This window comes from Ictidomys tridecemlineatus, chromosome 3 (assembly GCF_052094955.1).
Source record: "Ictidomys tridecemlineatus isolate mIctTri1 chromosome 3, mIctTri1.hap1, whole genome shotgun sequence".
Lineage (NCBI taxonomy): Eukaryota > Metazoa > Chordata > Mammalia > Rodentia > Sciuridae > Ictidomys > Ictidomys tridecemlineatus.
The window spans coordinates 143,733,674-143,757,298 of NC_135479.1; the positions used below are offsets into that span (position 1 = coordinate 143,733,674).

Consider the following 23,625-nt stretch of genomic DNA (forward strand, 5'->3'; position numbering starts at 1 on the left):
GCTGGCATTTAGAAAATCTTTCCCTGGCTCCTGTGGCTTCCCGTGGAGCTTCCTTACCATTGGGGTAGGGGGACTTCTGAAGGGATCCAGGGACAGACTATGGAGGTGGGACAGAGGCAGGGTTTTAGAATCCTGTTCTTGGTCCTTTGAGGGACCTTCCTCTTTTGCCAGACCTTGCAGCCACCGAGTATGATTCCTTTCAACTCCAAGAAGCCAAATTGCCCCACAGGCTGGAGTCTCATTTTCTCAAACTACTCTCTAACCATCTGACTCTCCCCTGGGCACCAGGCTCTCTGTGGGGCCAGCTGTTGTAGGTGAACAAGCCAGAAAGTCTGTCTTTACTCTTGAGAGAAGCCAGATTTTATTTACTTTTCAAAAGCTGGGAAAGGCTGGTCTTCCCTCTTGGTTCCTGTTTCCACTTTTTTTTTTTTTGACTGAGAAAGAGGTCAGATTATAAGAAACCAAGGGGTGGAGGGAAATAGAGGCAATCCGTCTGCTAGCTTTAAAGAGGAGATGAGGAGGGTCGAGAGCCTGGTGGAGTAGCAGGGTCAAGGCAAGGGTTATGGCAACTGGGCCTTGAGCATATTTTTAGACACATGATAAGGAATCCCCCGAGAGACTGACTGATGGAACATTCTCCAAAGAGGGTGGGATTTGTGGGGCTGTTTCCTCAGGGAGGGAGGAGCCTGCCTTCCTTTGGGACAGTGAGTAGTTGAGGATGGAGAGCAGGGTCCTAGCAGAAAGATATCCCAGTGGGGTGGGGGTCCCAACACTGGGAGATACCAGGAACAGGTGTGTAGGGGTCCTTTTTTCTGTTTCTCTGGGTGATGCAAAAGTCCAGGTCACCCTGTGAATGAGTGTGAGACTTCGGATTTGAAGGCTGAAACAGACCTGGTGTTGAATCAGATTCAGATTTGACCAGCAAAATCAAACTTGAGCGAATCTCTGTCTTGGGCAGACACTGGATTTCTTGCTCCTTAGGCCAGTTCATTTCCGTCCCGCCCACCCTAACATTTTCAACCTCGGTCATCTCAGTGAAATCAGTTTTGTTTAGATGTAGTTTTTACTCAAAGATGTGGAGAAGAGTTTAGCTAAGTAAACAGTTCTTCTTTTTCATTTAAAAGTTTATATATATATATATATATATATATAGAGAGAGAGAGAGAGAGAGAGAGAGAGAGAGAGAATATGTATTCAACATAAAAACCTAGGAAATGAGAATAAGCAAAGGAGCGAAACACCACTTCTCTCGCTACAATCCAAGGATGAGATGGTGTGCTTCTGAATTACAGACATGAGTCAGACTTTTCAGCCTGGTGGAAATACTGATGACAAAGAGTCTAATTACTGGCTGTTGACTATATTCCAGGTGTTGGGCGGGGTGCTCCTGGTGTATCATCTTGTCTAATTCTCTCAACAGCTATACCTTATCGATACTGTTATTAGCTCCTTCTTATAATTTAAAATTTGGGACTGGCAAAGATTAAGAAACTTGCCCAAGGTCAAAAGACAAGACGAGGCAGTGATAGGGCTGAACCTAGAGTTGCCAGTTCCTTGAGCCCCAGCCCACAACTGCTGCCCAGTTAAAGATTATTCATTTGCAGTGTTCCCAGAACATTCCCGACCATCAGTATGTGCAGGTACTTTTATTGTATTAAATGATGTTTTGAGGGGCTGGGGATGTGGCTCAAGCGGTAGCGCGCTCGCCTGGCATGCGTGCGGCCCGGGTTCGATCCTCAGCACCACATACCAACAAAGATGTTGTGTCCGCCAATAACTAAAAAATAAATATTAAAATTCTCTCTCCTCTCTCTCTCTCTCTCTCTCTCTCTCTTAAAAAAATGATGTTTTGAGCAAATTAAGACTTCTTTAAAATAAAAAAATCATTAAAGTACGATTGATCTACACAATGATATATCAAAAGTGTACAGTTTGACAGATTTTGACACATACAAACACTCTCAAGAAACCACACCACAACCAAGATAATGAACATATCCTTCACTGCAAAAGTGTTAATGGTGCCCCTTTGTCATTTCTCCCTTCCCTTCCACCCCAGGCAACCATGAATTTGGTTTCATTATACATTAGGTTGTATTGGCTAAAATTTTTATATACATAATATATACTCCCTTTTTTTGGCCTGGCTCATTTCAACCCACACATTTATTTTGAGACTCTTTGTGCTCTTGAGTTTATCCATTCGTTCTTTTAGTGTCTGAGTTGCCTAGATATCCAGAAGTTTACTTACCTGCTTTCCCTGTTGATGAACTCATGGGCTGTTTCTAGTTTTTCCTGTTATGAGAGAGCTGTTATAAACGTTTGTGATCATGTCTTAGTATGGAAGTGTGCTTTCATTTCTCTTGAACCAATACCCGAAAAAGGATGACTGGGTCATACGATAGGTGTTTAACTTTTTTTTTTCTTTTCTTTTTTTTTGGGGGGGGGCAGTACTGGGGATTGAACCCAGGGGCACTCTATCACTGATCAATATCCCCATTTTTATTTATTTACTTATATATTTAGTGTCAGGGATGTAATTCGGGGGCATTCAACCACTGAGCCACATCCCCAGCCCTATTTTATATTTTATTTAAAGATAGGGTCTCACTGAGTTGCTTAGTGCCTCCCTGTTGCTGAGGCTGGCTTTGAACTCTTGATCCTCCTGCCTCAGCTTCCCACGCCGCTGGGATTACAGGTGTGCACTACTGCGCCTGGCACCATTTTTATTTTGAGACAGGGTGTCACTAAGTTGCTGAGGCTGGCCTCAAACTTGTGACTTTCTTCAGCTTCCAGAATTGCTAGGATTCCAGGCGTGTACCACTGCATCTGGTTAAGTGTTTAACTTTCCAAGAAACTGCCCAACCATTTTCCAAAATTCATGTGTCATTTTACGTTCCTACCAGCAGGGTGGGTTCCAGTTGTTACATCTTCATCACATTTGGTGTCTTCAGCCTTTTTAATTTTAGTGATTTAAATAGGCATGCAGTATGAATCTCATTGTGGTTTTTAATTAATGCAGGGCTTTTAAACTGTTTGCTATGCAGTAATTAGTATTCCCTGTAACAATGGTGTAGATTCACACATCAAGTAGTAAAAAAAGAGATGTAAAAGTTATTACTGGTCCTAAAGTGATAATTATAGATTCCCTTTATAGTTACTTTCATGTGCTAAGTATTTTTTAATACACTATTTCTAAAAACCTAGCACCAGCCTTGCAAGACAAGTTTAGCTTCATTTCACAAATGAGAGTGGGTGGGAGCTGACTCAGTGTCCCCCTTGGAGCAAGGCAGAGAGTTGAACCCAGACTCATCTGTTCTAAGGTTTGTGGAGTCTGACCTCCCTGTCATGTTCCATTTTATAGTTCAGTGATTTCCCTTAAAAAAAAAAAAATCCTCTTTCTCGCTATTGTTCCATGCCCTGAATGTACAATACAGAACTGAAGTCTTCTAAACAGAGGGCTCTACCAGCCAAGCCTACAGTAGGGAAAGTATTTTCAATGTAAATACCCTGTGCGGTCACCACATGTGAGACCTGCATGCCTGGGCGGCTGAGTGTCCTGACGCATTTCCTGCAGCTCGGCCTCTGGACCACGGCTATTAACACCATTCACAGAACAAGAGCCCACTTCAGAGAAAACAGAATTACTATGATTAAGCTGTGCCACTCTGCACTTGTGGAGCTGCTTCCATTTCAGATGCCGCCTTCCATTCCAGATGCCGCCTTCCATTCAACAAACATTTATTTTGGATGCAGCAGTCATTAGTTGCAAGCTTGCCGTGTGCCAGGCTCTTGTATGATTGTCTGACTTATTGTGCACACCCATGACCTCCTCTCCCTATACGATTGGCTCTAGCTAGGTTAGCTCTGAGGATAAGATGCCTGCTGTTTCAGTCTGGCTTTTCTGGCCTTTGCTAGTTCAGTAGGTGGATTACTTCATCTCTCTGAGCAGCAGTTTCCTCATCTATAAGATGGCAATCTATGACTTACTTCACCAAGGTTGTAGTAAAGAATAAATGGAATCAGGGCATGCTCGGTCTGTGTTAAGTATTATTATTATTCCTGTTTTACTGGCAAGAAAAGCTTTTGAGGTGTTAAATAAGTGGGTCAAAGTCACACAGGTAGTCAGGGGCAGCAGCAAAATTCCAGTGCTCATCATGAGGCATTCCACATTGTTCGGTCCCCTTGCTGCTCCCATGGTGTATGTTCCCAAAAGACCATCAGGATGCTGGCGTGGAAGAAATGGAGACGGAAAAACTTCAGTGACAAAACCAGCAATTAAAGCCCAGTCTTGCAAAAGTAGTGCTTGTTTATTTAAATCAGTTCAGAAAATAATGGAAAAAAGATAAAAGAGATTACACATAATCTCAACCCCTACAATTCTATGGTGTAGTTTGTTTCTCTCTCTCCCTTTTAAATAGAGAGTTATGCTTCTTTCACAGTAGTTTGTAATCACAATACAATTGTAGTGCTGAGTTTTTGTCTTCACTTTGTTATACATAATTTCTAACACCTATGCAGGGGATATCTTAATTTTCTTACCTTTTCCTAAAAAAGGATATTCATGAGTTTGCCTTTTTCTTACTATTAATAAAAATATTTTGGGGTGTAATTTCATACAGCTTTTAGTGGATAGATTCTCCTGAAGTTGCATCACTGAGTCAAAAGACACATCCTTTTTAAGATGAGTGGTGGTGGCACACACCTGTAACCCCAGCGACTTGGGAAGCTGAGGTGCAGGATCCCAAGTTCCAGGCCAGCCTTAACAACATTATTTCTAATCATGTTTCTTCTTTGGTGATGTATCTATACAAATTTTTTGACCACTTTTTAAATATAGTTTGTTTTCTTATTGACTTGGGAGTGTTCTTTATATATTCTGGATACAAACCCTTTATTAGTTTTTAACCTTTTATAAATATTTTCTTTTTTTAACACTTTTTTTAAACATTCATTTTTTAGTTGGACACAATGTCTTTATTTTTTTATTTTTTATGTGGTGCTGAGGATTGAACCCAGGGCCTCACACTTGCTAGGGGAGCACTCTACCACTGAGCCACAACCTAGCCCCTTTTATAAATATTTTCTCCCAGTCTGTGCCTTGTCGTTTCATTTTCTTAATTATGTCTTTCAAAGAACAGAAGTTTTTAGTTTTGATGAAGTCTAATTCATCAATTTTTTTATCCCATAGTTTGTCTAGTCCAAGAAATCTTTGCCCATACCAAAGTCACAAGGGTTTTAAAGTTTATAGCTTTAAGCTACATTTCGGTTCTATGATCAACTTTGAGTTAATTTTTGTACATGACCTGTGTGGGTTGAATTTCATCATTTTTTTTTTTTTGTTTTTTGCATATGAATGTCTAATGAGTCCAGTATCCTGCCAAATTAAACATGTGTGGGTCTGTATCTGATCTCTGTATCCATACATTTTGTTACCTATTTTTTGGCCCCAAACTGAGTCTTTTTTTCCCTCTTGAGATCATGGAACCAATAACAGGACTGAGCACAATTGAACAGTGAAAGATGGTTTATTTCTGGTCAAGAACAGGAGAAGTGGGGGATAAACCTGCAAATCAACTTCTCAGCTCATTTCAGGTTGGGAATTCAATTGTTAACTGTCATGGCATTGGGTGGGGGTCATTTATTAAGAAGATGGATTATAGTGCAGTTAGAGGTTGTCTGGTGGTCATAGATCCAAACAGTTTTGTCCACCTCGCTGGCTCTGGAACTTCTGGCCTACAGGCAACCTTCCTCAAAGATGAACAGGATTGGGTGGGTTAGAAATTCAGCTGGGTCACTGAGGCAGTACAAGATTAGGGAGGGTAGCATTTTGTCTGTAGCACACTGTCTTGATTGCTGTAATTCTGTAATCAGTCTTGACCTTAGATGATACTGCTCCTTTTTTTTTTTTTTTTGTTCTTTTTCAAAATTGTTTGGCTTGTCTCCATTATTTACAATTCCATGTAAATTTTAGAGTTAGCTTGTCATTTTCTCAAAAAGGCTTTCTGGGTTTTTGATTGTGATTGTGTGTGGATCAGTCCAAACTCAGATAACTGTAAAAGTAAAAAGGACTTTATTTGGGTTCTTAAAAATTGCCATTTGGCCAGGATGTGGTGGTACATGCCTATCATCCCAGTAGTTTAGGAGGCTGAGGCAGGAGGATTGCAGGTTTGAAGCTAGGCCTCAGCAACTTAGTGAGGCTGTAAGCAACCTAGTGAAACCCTCTCTGAAAATAAAAAAATAAAAAGGGCTGGGGATGTGGCTCAGTAGTGAGTGTCCTTGAGTTCAATCCCTAGTACCCAAAATTGCCATTTGGGAGACACAGGTTCAGATTAGTTCTGAATCAGTGTTCTCTGGAAGCTAGAATAAATGGGAGCTAATACGAGCTCTTGAATGTTGAGAGGAACAGGGGCTACATGAGGTTGGAAGATGAAGAAAAGAATCATGAACAGGATGGAAGTGTTAATAAAACAAGAATTCAACCTCTTGATATGCATTCTGAGCCTCTGGGCACAATGTAGCTGTCCGGTCATTAGGTCATTCGGGCCAGTCCGGATGCCAGTGAGTCTGAGGGTAGATTCCTAGGCAGCAGGTAGAATCCTGCACAGTGCTGCCCCTTTCTTGGCCTCCCAGGGCCATTCTGAAATGTTCTTTATGTGTCACTTTCAAAGTAATTTTCCTTTTATTTGCACATGTCAGGTCTGTGAGTCCCTTTGTGGAAAAATGACATCTGAACACTGTTAACTCCTCGATCGTGAAACTGATACCTCTGTCCATTTCTTTAGGTCTCAATTTTCTGTAAGGTTCTTAATACATTTTGTCAAATTGAAGGTTGATCTTCTATTATCTTACACTGTTTTTAGTACATGATTTGTGGCTAATAAATCAACATTTTCCTGCCAAGCACATTCTCTCTCTCTCTCTCTCTCTCTCTCTCTCTCTCTCTCTCTCTCTCTCTCTCTCTCTCTCTCTCTCTCCTTTCTGTCTTTCTTTTCTTTTTTTTAACTAGGGATTGAACTTGGGGGTGCTTTACCACTGAGCTAAGTCTTCAGATCTTTTTATTTTCGATTTTGAGACAGGGTGCTCACTAATTGCTGAGGCTGCCCTCAAATTTGCAATCCTCCTGCCTCAGCCCCCTGAGTCCCTGATATTACAGGCATGGGCTGCCCTGCCTGTCCAAAAGCTCTCTCATTATGCTTTCTCTCCCAAGCCTTTTGTCCCCTCACTTTCATACTCAGTGGCTTGTGATACATTGTTTTATTTCTTTTTGAAGTTTGTAACTCTTTATAAATATACACTCAATAAACTATATATATAAGAGTACATCTTGAGAAATATTCTCAAAATGAAAATACCAGGTCAAGCGACAGAACACTGGCAGCAACCCAGAAACCTCGCTGTGACCCCTGCCAGTGCTGCCAAGAGGAGCCACATCCCAACTTCTACTTGTCAAGGCTTACCTCTGGGTCCCACCTCCTTGCTGTGCTTCTTTCTCTTTTATATTTTGCTAGTCCCTAAAATGCCCACCCCTCTTCGGCCTTCTCCCTCCTTATTTCTTCCTTCAGCTTCCTCAAAATGTCCTCTTCATTAAGTTCTGCTTCCCTTGGAAGTCCTCCTGTCCTCCCTGGCTTCCATCCACCTTGCATTTGCCCTCGTTGACATGTTCACCATGGTGTGTTGAGGCTTTCAACTTTCTGAGACCTGGAGCAAGCTTTTCTGTACCCAGGATGTTCTGTGGGGCCTGGCATACAGCAGGAGATGAGTGGCTGTATATTGGGTGAATGCTGAGGGCCTAGGAAACCGACTCCCCAAAAGAGGGAGGTCCTTGTTCACAGTGGTCCCCCGGCTTCCAGTCCTCACTGGCTTCTCGTCCAACCCCTTCTCTCCCTTGCGTTCCCTGACATTTGGTGGTGTATTTCTCCATGGCCAAGCTGCTTCTGGAGCAAGACAGTATCATAGCTCATCAAGCTTTTTCCGTATCACTTTTGAAACGAGTGAGAGAGGTTGATGCCCTTGGCTCCTCATCTGCAGGGTAAGAGCAATAGCATTCCACTTGTTCCATCTGTGACCCAGTCTCTTATTTCAGTGTTAGAGGTGCACAGGTAGCTGACTCTGGGCAGTGCTGAAGTCCCGCATCCATTCACCCCGCTGCCAACACATCTTGGGATGCCTTTTCACTCTCAGTAAGAAGTGGCCATATATACCACTTGTTTGTTGCTCTGTGTCAGAGTCTAGCTTCTTCTGATCATAATGACTGGGAGTGTTTATGTGCCACATTGCGGCCACAGTGACAGATGTGAAAAATAGAGTCCTTCCCTTGCCACACAGATTGCATTTAGCAAGGGTACAGCCCAAAGACTGGGTAAATTCCCAGGCATGATGGTGCATGACTATAATCCCAGCAGTTTGGGAGGCTGAGGCAGGAGGATCACAAGTTTGAGGCCATCCTTGGCAATACAACAAGACCCTGTCTCCAAACAAACAAATAAATAAAAATGTGGGGGATGTGACTAAGTGGTAAAGCATCCCTGAGTTCAATCCTCAGTACCAAAAAAAAAAAAAAAAAAAAAAGATTGGATAAATTCCATTTAGTGAAGCAGGAAGGAGGAAAAGAGCTGATCTGGCTGACTTGAGACAGGAAATGCTTCTGTTAATAATTGGAATGGTTTACATCTACCAGAATAGATGGCAGTTCTTACAACTCCTCAAACATCAGACCTGTCTCCCCGTCTTGTTCATTTGAACTCTGGTCCTGAGTGACTCATGTCTAACTGGAGGACTGAGATGTTTATTTAACCATTATTTAACTATTATCTCAGACAAACCCAGCCAGAGCATGTGATGGGGTGGCTGGAGTGGATCTGGGGAAGGAATAATAGGTGAGGTGAAAGAGGGGCAGATAGGAAGGAGATGTCATTGAAAGGAGCAGGACGAATGCGATGACCTGGGGTGGGGTGGGGTCCAGGCACACGAGCTTGTGTGGGCAAAGGCTTAGAGATTTGTGTGTGCATCTAGGTTTCCTGGGCCCAGGCTGTAGGTCTGTTAAGCCTCTGCAGAACCTATTACCAGAGGCTTAAAGAGTGAGCCATAGGGGCACATGGCCAGGGCATGCCTGCGATTAGACTACAAGCCCTGGACATGGGCCAGTGTCCCACGGATGCCCCAGGAAAGGCTTGGACAGGAGGACTCTTGACCTTCCACCTTCTGTCCTGCAGGAGAAGATCGGCTGGCGAAAGGACGCCCTGCACTTGCTGGTGTTCACAACGGACGATGTGCCCCACATCGCACTGGATGGAAAACTGGGGGGCCTGGTGCAGCCACATGATGGCCAGTGTCATCTGAATGAGGCCAACGAGTACACTGCATCCAACCAGATGGTGAGGGGCAGACAGGCTCCGAGGGGGACCCTTCCCGGGGTTCAACTGTTCACCCCGCCTCTGATCCTTCCTCTGGCCCTTAGTCCTCACTGGCCTTTGGTGGGTTCTTGGTCTCATCCTTTTTTCTCTCTTCTCCAAGTGGGTTTCTGGAACTCCTCATTAACTTGGGACATTTCCCAGGGATTTCTGTAGCAGGTTCATCTTTCTGCCATTATATATCCAAGTGGGGAGATTTTTTGGTAGAGGAAGAAGGTAACCGGGGGAGTTGGGATAGACCATGGGCAGAGGGGATCTTTTAGGAATGTGAGGAATGGTTTCCTACAGAGCTCACGACTGGGATGGAAGTTACAGGGAGGATTCCTAGCTTCTAGAAATGGCCCCGAGGCAGTGAGTTCCCTATCAGTGTCAGAGGGGCAGCAGGTGGACTGCTGGACCAGGAGCCTCAGGAATCCTCCACTCCCAACAGCCTGTGACAATAGCCACTTAATTTAAAAGAATTTATACAGAACTTCAAACACATATAATAATAGACAAGCACAGCGAACCCCTGCATACCCATTACCCAGCCCCAACAACTCTCGAGCTCTTGCCACACATACAATGTGGTCTTTTCCAGAAATCTGTACCTTCTTCTTTCCTAAATCCATTCTGGTGTCTGGCCAGGAAGGAGTTCTTCCCAATTTTCTTTGCGAGACAAGCCCATTTTTCTCCAGTTTCAAGAAGTGATCATGTTGAAGCCTTCCAAATTATCCAGGAGTGGTGGAATCTGGAGAAAAGACTCGAGACTGTAGGACCTCAGCTGATAGCAACCTCTATGCCCCTCAGCAGACCTTAAAATCCTTAAGGACCCTGTTAACTGCTTCTCAGCCTCCTCCTGCCTCCTGGTTCTGCATCCCACCCCATGGCCAGCTTTTAGCCCAGTGGTCAGCAGCCTCCTCCTGTTTGGAGCTATGAGCAGGGTCTGTGGTTGGGCACAGGAAATGGAAAATAGGGCAAGGGAAGGTCTTAGGGCAGAGAGGGAAGCGCAGAGTGCTGAAGGCAGATGGCAGGACACAGTGGTTGTTCTCCCTGGGGCCTTAGCATCTTGCTGGAAGATGGAGACACAGCAGCCTGGAGAAGCCCCAGTCCTCATTTAACCATTCTGGGGTGTCTAGCAAGTATCTCAGGGTTCTTTGGTGCCTCTGCACAGTCCCTCAGTCAGGACCTGCCACTGGGGACTGAGGGTTCTGAGGGGCCACCTGAGGGAAACCTTTCCTTTTCGTGGTAAATGTGGAGCAGCTGAGTGTGTGTTGGAGCAGGTGCTGGGCTCTCAGCTCATCCCAAGTGTCACAGCCTTGATTTGCCCTGGCCCTAGGACTATCCGTCCCTTGCCTTGCTTGGAGAGAAGCTGGCAGAGAACAACATCAACCTCATTTTTGCAGTGACGAAAAACCACTATATGCTCTACAAGGTATGCCTTAGGGTGGGTTGGGGAACAGCCTGGTTCTGGGGCCTCACTGACTCTAAGGGAGGTTAGAACTGGGTGGGAGAGTGGTAAGGCCTGTTCCCAGCCCTGCTCTGTGTGGCGAGAGACAAAGGAGGAGCGCAGTGTAGCTCTGACTTGATCCAGTGGAAAAAAATCTTAATATTGAGGAAAACTCAAGCATTCACACAGCCGTGAATATCTTTACAAGGAATTTAAACTTATGGTATCCAGTTTGATTCTGAGAGAATCCTTGAAAATGGCGTGAATCCCCACTTTTCTGTTGATGAAATGGAAACGTGGAAGGGCATACTCTATAGGGAAGGGAAATAAGTGCAGATGTGCACTTAAATATTCAAGCGAGCAGCCTGCATCACTACTCCAGCATTCCTTATGCCTCACTAGCAGAGAGTGGGAGACCAGCGGGTCGTCTGGGATAGGAGCTCCCCAAGAGAACAGCCAATGTCCTGATGGCACGGAGCCATCTGTAGGGGTCCTTTCCATCTAATGAGACTGTTCCCAGGTTGTCCTGTCATCGTCATCAGCCCCCCTGTGAGCACTCTTTCCTGACACCATGGGCAGGTCACACATTGAACTCGAAACCCGAGATACACAACTTCTGTGAGCTGAAGGTGAAGCCCACCCTCACTTCTGATGTCCTTTTTGCTGAGAGGTTAGGAAACTTCACCAGGAATCCCCTAAATATCCACAAAGAATCCTGTCTGATCCTGTCTTTCTATGACTCTTATGAAGACTATCCCTGGTGAAAAGCCACAGGTGTCTTTGGGAATTCTTGAGCTTCTTTTAGTGTGAGACTGTTCTAGACAATGAAAACAGGGAGGACAATCTGTTGTTGCTGTTTTGTTTGTTTGGAAAATGGCAGGCTGATGCGTTTTACAAAGTACGTTTTTAGAGGGATTAACGGGTATGTACTGTCGTGGGCTTCCAGATGTTTTATGAGAAGAGAAAAGAAATCCTGCTCAGCTTTAGCCATCCTTTCCCAGAACCAAGTCCCCTGGCTCAGGGAAGTGGCTCATAGGGACTCTGCAGAATGCCATAAATGTGGACTTTCTGTTTTTGGAAAGTGGATTTGTCAGATTGCCATCATCAGTAACTTTTTGATATGGAACATGAATGAGGCCAGGGAGTATGTTACATGCAATAAAAACTAAAAAAAATAAAAAAATATAAGGGACTTTGCAGGCTGAGGGCAGTGGCTGCTCCATCCCTGTTACAAGAGCCGAGTTTAGGAGTTAGTACTGAGGGAAGAGGGCAGCCAGTCCTTCAGGGCTGCCTGCTTTGTCCCAAGACCACACTCGGAGGAATCCAGAGGTCCTCCGGAAGGCACCCTGTTGGTCCTCAGCTTCCTATTGAGGAAAGAAAGTGTACTTGAGACCCTTGGGAAACTTGCCCTTTGCACTCCTGGGGACAGAGAGTATATCCTGGAAGTCGAACATGGGGTCACCTGTGTAGACCAGAGGAGTGAGGCAAGAAAAACTCGTCCTCCTCAGAGGATGGACAGAGGATGTCCCTAACAGGCCAGAGGGGCAAGGTCTCCAAGACTTTGTGCTTTAGAGCAGGTTTGTCAGCCTCTCCCCACAGGTCCCCAGGGGCTGGGATTCCTCAGCCACTGCAGCAAGTCGGTCCTTGCACCAGTTCTTCTCACCTTCCCTTGTGGTAGCTGCTCCCATGTGTGGTGCAGGAGGGTGGCCCACGAGTGCCGGGCCCTTAGTGTTCTGGTCAGTAGAGGAGTATTCACTCTGATGCAACGGAAGGCAAAATGGACTTACTCCCTTCTTTCTTTTTCAAGAATTTTACAGCCCTGATACCTGGGACCACAGTGGAGATTTTACATGGAGATTCCAAGAACATCATTCAGCTGATTATCAATGCATACAATGTAAGTCTGTGCCTTGGCCCCCATGGCCTCCTCCATCCTGCTCACTCCTACTGAGGGCCTGGGGACTGATGTGGGTTCAGGGGGGCAGTGCGTCATGCTCATGGACTCGGCTCTGCTCTGACTCTACTTCCCTCTGCAGACTCCACCTTCTCATCCTCGGCTGGTCCCAGTAAGCCAGCAAGTGGCTCAGTGAGACTCAGGCCCACAGCCTGGGGTCACCTCCAGTTCTGATACCTCTTGTGGGTGTGTGCTGGTGCTCTCCACCCATCCAGTTGCCCAGATGGTCTTGCAGAGCGTTGATTCCCTGGGCGAGGCCAGCAGGGCGTCCGCTAGCCACAGCTGCAGGCTGTGAGAAGCAAGAGGCATGTGTTCCAACCTTTGCCTCACAGCAAGCAGGCCAGTTGGAATTCCTTATCCTTGTAGGACTCAGCGGAGAACTGCAGACTAACAGGGACAAAGGGGACACAAGAAAAAAATCAATATCATTTTGCCCACACACTGAAGACTTGATTGCAGTTGAACCCTTTCAGAGGGATTCTGAATGGCACATGAGATTCTGCTGTTGTAACTCATCTTGGGCACATGGCTCTAGTGTAAGTGCAGGAGTTCATGGTCATGATTTAGGAGTCACTTCCATATCTCAAGCCAATCATTCAAGGAATCACTTCCCAAATCTTTCTTTTTCCCACCTTCCTTTCCCTCAGTTCACGACATCCAAGAAACACTTGACTCCGACCCATCTTCCCTGAGGAAATGGGGAGCACAATTTTTTTGTACTGGGAAGTATGTTCCCTTGGCCATCCCCTCCCCGCTAGGCCCAATATGGTTGCAGCATCCAGTGCCCGCCATGCCCTCAGGGGTGGGGTAATTTCTAGATCAGATTTCAGAATCATCAGCCTGTTGAAATAAAGTATCATGAAGTAACACTATTAGTCCCAAATTTACATAAAATAGACTTGTGGGCTAACCTGGGAACCTCTCAGTAAGGCATTACATATCTGTGATAAGAATCATCTTGCTTTCCCTGTAGTGACTGATTTATGAATGAGTAATTTGGAACCCTGCCTTTCCCAGTGTTGACTTTGTCCACCTACAGATGTGGCCCTATTTTGAGTTACGAAGTGCTGCTCAGCTAAACCAGGAGTCACTGAGGGACCTTAGAGTCAGGGTGTAGCCAGCGCGGCACTTTGTCTCTCTGAGACCCAGTGCCTAATGACAGCAGATTGGGCAGTTTGAGGACTTCTGGCTAGTTTGCCCTCCCTTCCTCCTGGTCATGTCAGCCCATATCCTGCGATAATTTGGGGTCCTCTTCCTCCCTTACTAAGTTCCCCACATACTAACATCCTCTGACATTTAAATCCTCACAAGATCCAGTGGCCACCTCGGAGCCCAGAGCCCAGTGAGACAGTGTTTCCCAAATTGACTTATACTTTAGTGGTTTTCAGATTATGCAGTGAGTAATTTGGCTTGCATTTCAGAAAGAGGGAGAACAATTTTGCTTGTTTATGTGGGCACCGCAGATCTGCTGCAACACCACATACTGAGAGGGCTTTGAGAAGGGAGTGTGATGGAACACCCAGGCCTGCAAGGTCACCTCTTTCCTGGGATCTCTCCTCACTGGAAGCTTCTCAGGTCTCAAGCGCTGGACACTGAACTAAAGGAATCATGACCAAAGGAGCAGCCTCATCTGGGCTCCGTGGGGTACTGAGAAGACTCCTGCTGGGCTTCTGGGGAGAAGCTCCTTCCCTGCATTTCCATCCTCAGCTCAAGTTCAGACCCACCAGCAGCCGACAGACCTCCTGGGCTCCCTCAGAGTATTTCCTGGTGAGGGCTCAGGCCCTCTGCCCCTGTGGCTTTGATAAAGAGAGCATGATGACACACAGTTCCATAGAACTGGCTGGGTGGAGTTTGCCAGAAACAGGGAAAGCTCTGTGCATCAGCATTTTCCTGTGGCTGAGGGGATCTGGATGTCCATGCTTGTGTGGAGATTACACACAAGCATGGACATACTGGATCATATATCCTTTATTATAGCTTTTATTAACATACCTGTAAACATAAGTTAGGTTTTTCCCTGCATTCTTAAAGCCCATCCTAATACATTAATTGAACTTGAGGAAGACATCATGGAAACCCTAATTTATTTCTTTAATTTTATTTTATAATTGGTGCAATCTAATTATACATAATAGTGGGATTCCTTGTGCCATATTCACACATGCACATTACATAATTTGGTCAATCTCATTCCCTAGTAGCTTCCCTTTTCCTTCCTTCCTCCTCCCTATTCAGGAGTCCATTTGTTCTGTTCTACTAATCTCTCTTTTATTTTTATTATTATTATTAAACTAGTGAATAATAATTACATATATATGCAGGATTCATTGTGGTATATTCATACATGAACCTAGCATAATTTGGATAAGAACTCAGATTTATAGCCAGTGGGTCAGAGATTAATCACTAATCTACCACTTATAACTGACATCCGAAGTGTGTGGGGGTCCTTATAGAACTGAGCCCCCACCTGTGGCATCTGACACTTGTCTCCAGGTAGACAGTGTCAGAACTGAATCGATTTGAATTGCAGGCCACACGGCTGGATGGAGGATTGCCTGGTGTGTGGGTCGGGGGTGGAGGGATTCCCACCCCTCGGGTGCCAGCCGCGTCGTGTTGGAGGGTGAGGAGACTTGAGAGTAGGAAGGGAGCTTTGTTTTTCCTTCAGGTACCATCCTCTTGCTGCTGTCGGGTGGCAGTGGGGAGGCCCAGGTTGGGCTCCAGGCTCCTGGCACTTGCCCTGGATGCGAGTCTGCCCTGGCTGTCGTGTGTGGGGTGCACTTTGGCCAGCAGGAGAGGCTCTCCACAGCCCTTCGCCTGCTGCTCTCTGGCCAGGGTCTGGTCACAGCTCTGCTTTACTATTGCATTTCCGGTGTTACCTTCCCCTGGAGTAATTTGTGGTGGATTTCATGTGAGTCAACACAACACATGACTAAGCGGGGGTGCTGACTGTTCCCTCCCCTGGACGGCTGGCCAGTGCTCTGTGGGCCACTCTGAGGTTGGGTTGAGTGTATGTAGCAGATGAGGTGGCCGTGGTATTTGGCCTGCTGAGGAGGGAGCCGAGCGCCAAGGGAAGGTGTAAGGCAGTGTCTTGTGGAAGCAGCCTGTTGCATGCAGCTTTTGTAATGTGCATCTGTCAGCTCGTGGGTTTATACATTTTTTTCTTGCTGTCCTCAATTCTTCAGTGTGAGAAATCACCACCTCCTCCTGAGGGAGTTTGGCAGCCTGGAACTTGGCCTGGAGCAGGTCCTGGTGAGAGGTTCTCTCTCAGGGCTCAGCCACAGGCCCCGGGTCCATACTCACAGATGCCAGCAGCATGCCCCACAGACAAGGGGGAGGAGGACTCAGACAGAAATCATGGGTCTCTTTAAAGTGGGAGAGGACAGAATGAGCGGGAAACCACTTGGGCTGCATGTGGAGTGACATCAGAGCCGTGGCGTGTTTTCCCCTAGCCGGGCACATGTTTCTCTTTTGGTTGTTGCCATAAAGTCTGCTCCACCCACTGCACAGCTGGCCTGACTTAAAGCAATTACAGATGTGACCTAACCTGACCGGGTACGTAATAGAATAGGCTTTAAACTTCTGACATTCTTGACATTGTCTCCTTTTCCTAGGAGGGGAATAAGGAATTATGTCCAGAGGGAAGTCTGGTAGGAATTTATTGAGTTCCAATGAGCCACATATAAAGGCCTTCCTGCGTAAGAACTGATTCCTGCAGCTTTGATTCTCTATTATGTCTTGCCCTTCCTTCCTTCGTCCACAGAGGTACCCTAATGGCCTGATGGGTGGCAGGCATCATGCTACACCATGGCAAGGTAGCAGTGAACCAAACACAGCCCACCCTCCAGAAACTCACCCATTTGGGGGAGACCGACCCATACCTCCAACCAGGGTACACACTTCCCAAAGTCAGAGAAGCAGTTCCACAGAGAAAAGTGTGTCTCTGCTGAGAGGGTTCGGGTGCCTACCGGGGGGATGGAGAGAGCCTGCTGCTGGTTCTACGTGCCTCCAGCAGCTAAACCGGGGCCTTGGTTTTTGCTACTTTCAGCAAGAGGTTTAAACTCAATCATCTCCATGGTTTCTGCTACCTCTAACATCTCAAGAGTTTCTGACTCCCCAGCATTGTGGGGAGCAGGAATTCGGGTCAGAGCACAAGCTTAGGGTCTTGTGGCCTAAGTAGAGGATAGGACTGGATCTCCATCCTGCTGCAGTTACTGAACCACAGAGTAGGAGTCCCCATTCCTGGTGTTCTTTCTCCTCTTGCCAAGTCCTCCATTAACAGATCATTGGCAGCTTTGGCAGATCTCGGTGGGGAAATGCCGGTGCTTCCCTCCAACAGTCTGCTGCTGCTGGACCACAGGGCCCTCATATTTCAAGTGACTGTTTTCAATTTTGGGTGTAGCTCTGGTCTACCTAACTCTTTTATGGTATGCTGTTTTATCTCATCCTCATACTTATTAACAATTATAAATAAATTTTTTAAAATTTAATTTGTCTTTAAAAATAAGTTTAATTTTCATCTGCTTGGCCTAAGTCATTTAGCCCCTATTAAAACATTCATTCTTTCGTCCATCCCATCATTCAAAAAGCGCTTGTGCTGAGTCTCAGAGAGGTATGCGTCCAACTCACATACAGTTGGAAGACAGATCTGCAAACAGCTGCTCAGCTAGAGAATGCCGAGTTGAGTATTGCCTTTGTAACCCTTGATCAGCTAAAGCTGGCACTTACAAGAGGTAGTAGATTTGAGAAGAATCATATTTTTAAGAGTGTAGAAGCACTTAAACAATTGGCTGCAAAGAGAGAGACTTTTTTTTTTGTGCAGAGTATTTTCAACAAGCTGTTAATTTGTTTGGAAAACTGAATATTTCACTTATTCAAGTTTAACACTATATGCTCAGCAAAAAAAAGAAAGAGAAAAGAAAACCCACAAGAGGCAATTCTGCCTGCTGTTCTGTTCGACAGTTGTGCTTCCCAGGGGTGCACCTGAGAAGGACCATGGGAGCCTGGTCTTGGTTCCATGTGTCTCTCAGAGTATGATGTCTTGCTCTGCTCAGAGTGCTTAGTGTTAGGATGATTGTTTTCTTAATGTCTGATAAAATATGACTCTTATATACAAGCCAATTACTCTATTGGCCCCTGGTCTCCAGAGTAACATCTTCCTTAGAGATTTTCAAAGACAATTTTTCAAAACCAACAGACATAGAAAATCACATGAACTTTTCACAAACTGAGTATCCAGCACCTGGGTCAAAAACACAGGAACAATTCCAACACCAGGAAGTCCCTCTCTGTCTGCCAAGGGTAACCATAAGTTTTACCTGTTTTTGATCAGCAAATTGTACACTGTTTTACAACAGGGACAAAGACATATGCTGAGAAACGCATCCTTAGGTTACTTCTTCATTGTGCAAAAGTCATCATAGAGTGTACTTACGTAAGGCAAATGATGGAGCCTACTGCATACCGAGGCCTCTTGCTGTAGGCTACAGTCCTGAACAGCCTATTATTGAACTGAATATTGTAGACAGTTGTAAAACAATGAAGTACTTGTGTATATAAACATATCTAAGCATAGAAAAAGTATGGTAAAAATACTGTGTATTAAGAATTTTTCAGGGCTGGGGATGTGGCTTGAGCGGTAGCGCGCTCACCTGGCATGTGTGCAGCCTGGGTTCGATCCTCAGCACCACATACAAACAAAGATGTTGTGTCCGCCAAAAACTAAAAAATAAATAAATAAATAAATATTAAAATTCTCTCTCTTAAAAAAAAAAGAATTTTTCAGCTCTTATAATCTTATGGGACCACTTTAGTATATGTGGTCTGTTGTGAACCAAAATGTCTTTATGACTGTAAATAGAGCCATATAACATGTAAGCCTTTGTGTCTTGGCTTCTTTCAGGCAGTGTTACATTCATGAGATTTGTCACGGGGCTGGGGATGTGGCTCAAGCGGTAGTGCGCCCACCTTGCATGTGTGCGGCCCGGGTTCGATCCCCAGCACCACATACCAACAAAGATGTTGTGTCCACCGAGAACTAAAAAATAAATATTGAAATTCTCTCTCAAAAAAAAAAAATAAAAAAAAGAGATTTGTCACTGTCCTTGCATGTAGTTAAATTTGGTTCATTATCATTATTGTAAGGCCCCCTACCATGTGAAAACACTGCAGGTTTTTAAATCCATTCTACTATTCTAGGCTTTTGCGTAGTTTCCGGGTTTTAGCTATTATAAACTGTATTGCTATAAACATTTCTGCCTAGGTCTGCTAGTGATGTAAACCCTTCTGTTGGGGATAATCCTCTGGTGAATGCTAGGTCTGAGGACGGCCTGACCTTTAGGAGATATTGCCTAATGGTTTCTAAAGGGCTGTCCCAACTAACATTCCAACCAGATGAACGAGAGCCCCCGATGCTCCCGATACCTGATGTGTTCAGTCTTTTATTTTTTCTGTTCCAGTAAATCATTTTGACTTGCTTTTTGTTTCCTGCACCATCTTAACCTACACAGAAGATGGGTCTCTCATAATGTAGTTTCAGACTCATGAAGGAGGGCCTCATCTGATGTGGGGGCAAGCTTGGGTGTGAAGGATGACAGGGTGGGTCCTGGAGTAAGTGCCTGCCGAACTGGTTTTGCAGGATGATAAGGTGCTGGATGGAGTGCGGAATGATCAAAGGATTGTTATCTTGGTCCTGAAAAGGCCCAAATCCTAGAGAGCACATGCTGGGATTTTTAGAAACTGTACCTGTGAAGCTGGGGTGGGGGATGAGAGGTGACTCTGGAGATGGAAGCAGGAGAGCAAATATAACCTTTTGAAGCAGATACTAATAGAATTTGGCAGATAGATCATTATTAATGTGTCCAAGCTCATTGAGGGAGACCTCAAGTCAGCTCCACGAAGATGGTGTGTGGGTATAGAGAGAAGAGAAAGGGGGGAGGGCAGGGGACCAAGCCTGCTGGCTCTTTCCTTGGCTTAAGCCTCCTGGGTTAGAGGAAGCCATGTGGCATCCAAAAACCAGCGCCAACGTCACCTCAGCTGTGGCCTTTACTAAGTGGTTTGGGCTTTGCTGTCTCCCTCTGTTCAGAGTATCCGGTCTAAGGTGGAGCTGTCGGTCTGGGATCAGCCTGAGGATCTCAATCTCTTCTTCACTGCCACCTGCCAAGATGGCGTATCCTATCCAGGACAGAGGAAGTGTGAAGACCTGAAGATTGGGGACACGGTAAGAGTTCACCTCTGGTTTATGAGCTCTTTAGCCTTGGCCATTAGTCTTGGGATTCTAATGACTTGTACTTACTGTTGTCCTCTGGGAGTTTGTGTTCTGTCTTCCAATTGAGGATCCTGGGGCATTTCCTAAGCCTGCTCTGCATTTCACGCTCAGTCCCAGGTGTGCTGGTTAAGGAGCCCTGCTTGGTAGACCACCCTCAGTGCACTGCCACCTCAGCCTTCCTCAAGACGACACTGTGCCCCTGGAGTTTTAAACCTTTATCCTCTGAGCACCACAGGGATGCAATCCAGTGGACCCTGGAGAGAGACCCAGCCTCCATTCTTGCTCTCCTGGAGCTTACTCTGTGCCTTGGATACATAATCTGCTCCATGCTTTTTCTTTCTGTAAAAGTTGAAAAAAGCCAACCACGTGTTCTGATTTGATGAGATGAATGGCTGGCTCTACAGTACTGGGGGAACAGGTGGCTTGCCAGATAATACATGTAAGTGATGTATGTAAAGACAGACTGCTGTATGCCACACCAAGAACTTGAGTGTGGGAGCCGGGAAGAGCTTTTATGGGTGCTGAGAACACGTGCCAATGTTGGTGCTGAGGTGGCAGAGTGGTGATGGAGAGCTGCCCACCAGGAGGTCCGTGCTTCTGGGGGAAGAACAGGAGATCTGTTGCTCAGAATGTCAGAAGGGAGTGAAGGAAAATTCTCTTCCATAATTCAGAGAATCTAGTTAGAAAAAGTATATGGACTTTTTAAAAATAGATGACTCTGTCCTCAGGGCACATGTAAGCACTAATCATGGCCAAAGCGTGGGTGAGCTGACTTCTCCCCTGACTCAAGGAGACATGAGTGTGGCCGCTAGGCTGCTCACACCCCAGCAGTGGTCTTCTCACTTTCCACCAAAGATCTTTCCCCCGCCACCTCTCACATTGCCCTTTGCCCACTCACAACATGCAGGCCAGCCTCTCACCCCTTCCAAATCTCTCAACAGACGCACCCCAACAAAGAGACACTTGGAATATGACATGGAAGTTGAGAGAGTCAAGATCTCTAATGACTGGGGAACAAATCCTTTTCTTTCTTTACTTCGGTAATGGAAACAAATCGTTGTGTAAGATAGGTTATTTACAAGTGTCTTTGGCTTTTCAACAAACTTGAAAAAAGGCCTAATCAAGATGTCAGATAAGTCATTACAAATGATAGCATTTCACTCAGAGGGAATTCATAGGGAAAAATAAAAGAAAAAAGGAAGAAAGAGGAAAGCATTTGTAGAACAAGAAGCCATGACCATAACAAAAACTCTTCCCATCTCCATCTTCCTATTTATGCACATAAGTTTTTTTTGTGCTTATATCTGTACAAAAATAGAAATATAATTGTGATTCCTGCCTTCTTTAGCGATAAGTAATGTTATTTTACGTACCTATCAACTCTTTGGGGGAAAGACCTGATCTCATTAAAGAGACACTTCCATTAAAATTTTAATTGTTATTTTTATAATTGTTAACATTATAATGTATTGATGTTGTTTTGATCAATTATAAAGATCACTCAATCAAAATGAATTTTAAAAAAACACTAAAGCCTTAAAGTTGTAGGGTTTAAAGAGATGATTATGTGGGCTACAGTAGCGCATACCTGTAATCTCAGCTACTTGGGAGGCTAAGACAGGAGGATCACAACTTTGAGGCCAGCCTCAGCAACGTAGCTAAACCCTTTCTCAAAATAAAAAAATCACTGGGAATGTAGCTCAATGGTAGAGCACTTGCCTCACATGCACAAGGCCCTGGGTGCAATCCCCAGCACGGCACACACATATACAAAAATCCAATTCAGAAAGTGGAAAAGGGCAGAAATGACCAGAAAAAAACATATGACTGTGGATCTGGGTATGAAATGTTTGCTACACCGTGTCATCAAAGCGAAAGAATGATACGAGGAACACATTGGAACAAGTCCTTTACTTGGAGGAATAGTTACAACAGGAGAGAGGTCTGGGATCTATAAGCAAGGACATGCTACATGGGGCCCTATGTTTCTAATGACATCCTATGAGTAGGACAAATAATGCGGTTGATGACAGCACAGTCAGGCAGACTTGTTGCGGAGTGAAGGAACGTGTTTTCTATGAGGACTTGACTGAGGTTCCAGATGTCTCTTGTCTGTTGTGCTCACTAATGAGTTAACTCACGGGAAACTTGCCTATCAAATGTGGGAAGGTCACAGAGATGGAGAAAACAGCTTATCTCATAAAGTGGGAAAAAAATAAGATTTTACCCCCCCCCCCAAAAAAAAAAACTGAGCTGGAGTGAAATCTTCAGGATTAATATATTTAGTTCACATTTAGGCTAAAGGGAACATGGTTTGATAGTAGTTTTAAAAGGTCTAGCAGGTTGTAGTGGCTCAAGGCTTTAATGTGTATAACTAGTGTTGCTTTATAAACAAAAAGAGGCACAGGGTAGGGGATGCCAATTGGGATTGCATTATTTTTGAAAGCCCAGAGAAATGGTGCCACCTTTCTTTGCTTGGGTCAGACTGCATGTGGAAATCAATGGCCAAGTGTTTTCAAAAAGAAAAGTGACAATCAATACTCTCATGAGTTGACTAGAAATCAGGGAGGTCAAAGGAATTGGTGTGTGTTGATAATGACTATGAAGTCATTAAAGCAGCCAACTTATGCTGCTTTAAGCAAAAAATAGGGAAATCATTAAGATTTGGGGGTCCCCATGGAAGCCAAAAGAGAAATACATTAAGTCCCAAGAAGGACCAGAGACAAACTAGACAATGAATAGTTCTGTGTTCACCACCGATTCCCCCCTGAGGAGGACATTGGATAACATTGTTATCCACGTTGACAGATGAGGAAACCATGGCATACAGAGTTTAAGTGATCACCAGGGCTTTCTGGTTCTGTAGCCAGCACCCTACACTACCTTTACTGAGCCTTTTGACTTTTTTTTATTATTATTATTTTTATTTTATTTATTTATTTTTATGTGGTGCTGAGGTTCAAACTCAGTGCCTCTCACATGGTAGGCAAGTGCCTCGCCCCTTTATTGAGCTTTTTAATACCCATGATCCTGCTCTCACCTGTTTCAAATGATGTGCCTCAGAATGAAATATGATAATGGATGGGAGCCTTCAAGGAGAGAGTGATTTCCTGAGCGCCTCTGTGCCCCTCATCACAGTCAGTTCCCACAGCCATCCATCATGGGCGGGGAATGAAGTACACACTCATTGCTGATGGGCAGCCTGAGATTTGGGGTGGGAGTGGCTTGCCCAAGCTCACCCAGCTAAGAAGTGCTGGACCCATGGCCCAAACCAACATCTTTCCTCTCCAGGCCACATCCTGTTACTAACCATAGTCTCTCTCCTGCCAAGGGAATGGTATCAGCCTCCCTGTAATGGGAACTGGCAGGCGCCCAGTAGCGGAGGTGGGGTGGGCTTTGCTGCTGCCTTCCCTGCTTCTTACAGCAGCTTGCAAGGTAGCTTTTACTTCTCCACTTCAGTGTGCAAGAATCAGGCTTGAAGAGGGGCCTGGAAAACTGGCCAGAAGTCCCACTGCCAGTGAGCTGCAGACACCTGGACTCAAATCAGAAACTGACCCCAGTG

General features: G+C 45.1%; 1 protein-coding gene across 2 annotated transcripts in view; it reads left to right on the forward strand.

Moving 5' to 3' along the window:
- Positions 1–23,625, forward strand: part of Itgb5 (integrin subunit beta 5) — a 112,437-nt gene that overhangs the window by 52,196 nt on the left and 36,616 nt on the right. For both annotated transcript variants that reach the window (XM_078044063.1, XM_005338875.4), the window contains exons 6-9: positions 9,216–9,377; positions 10,732–10,827; positions 12,650–12,739; positions 19,881–20,015. In XM_078044063.1, coding sequence (XP_077900189.1) covers positions 9,216–9,377; positions 10,732–10,827; positions 12,650–12,739; positions 19,881–20,015 — 483 coding nt within the window. The remainder of the gene's footprint in view (positions 1–9,215; positions 9,378–10,731; positions 10,828–12,649; positions 12,740–19,880; positions 20,016–23,625) is intronic.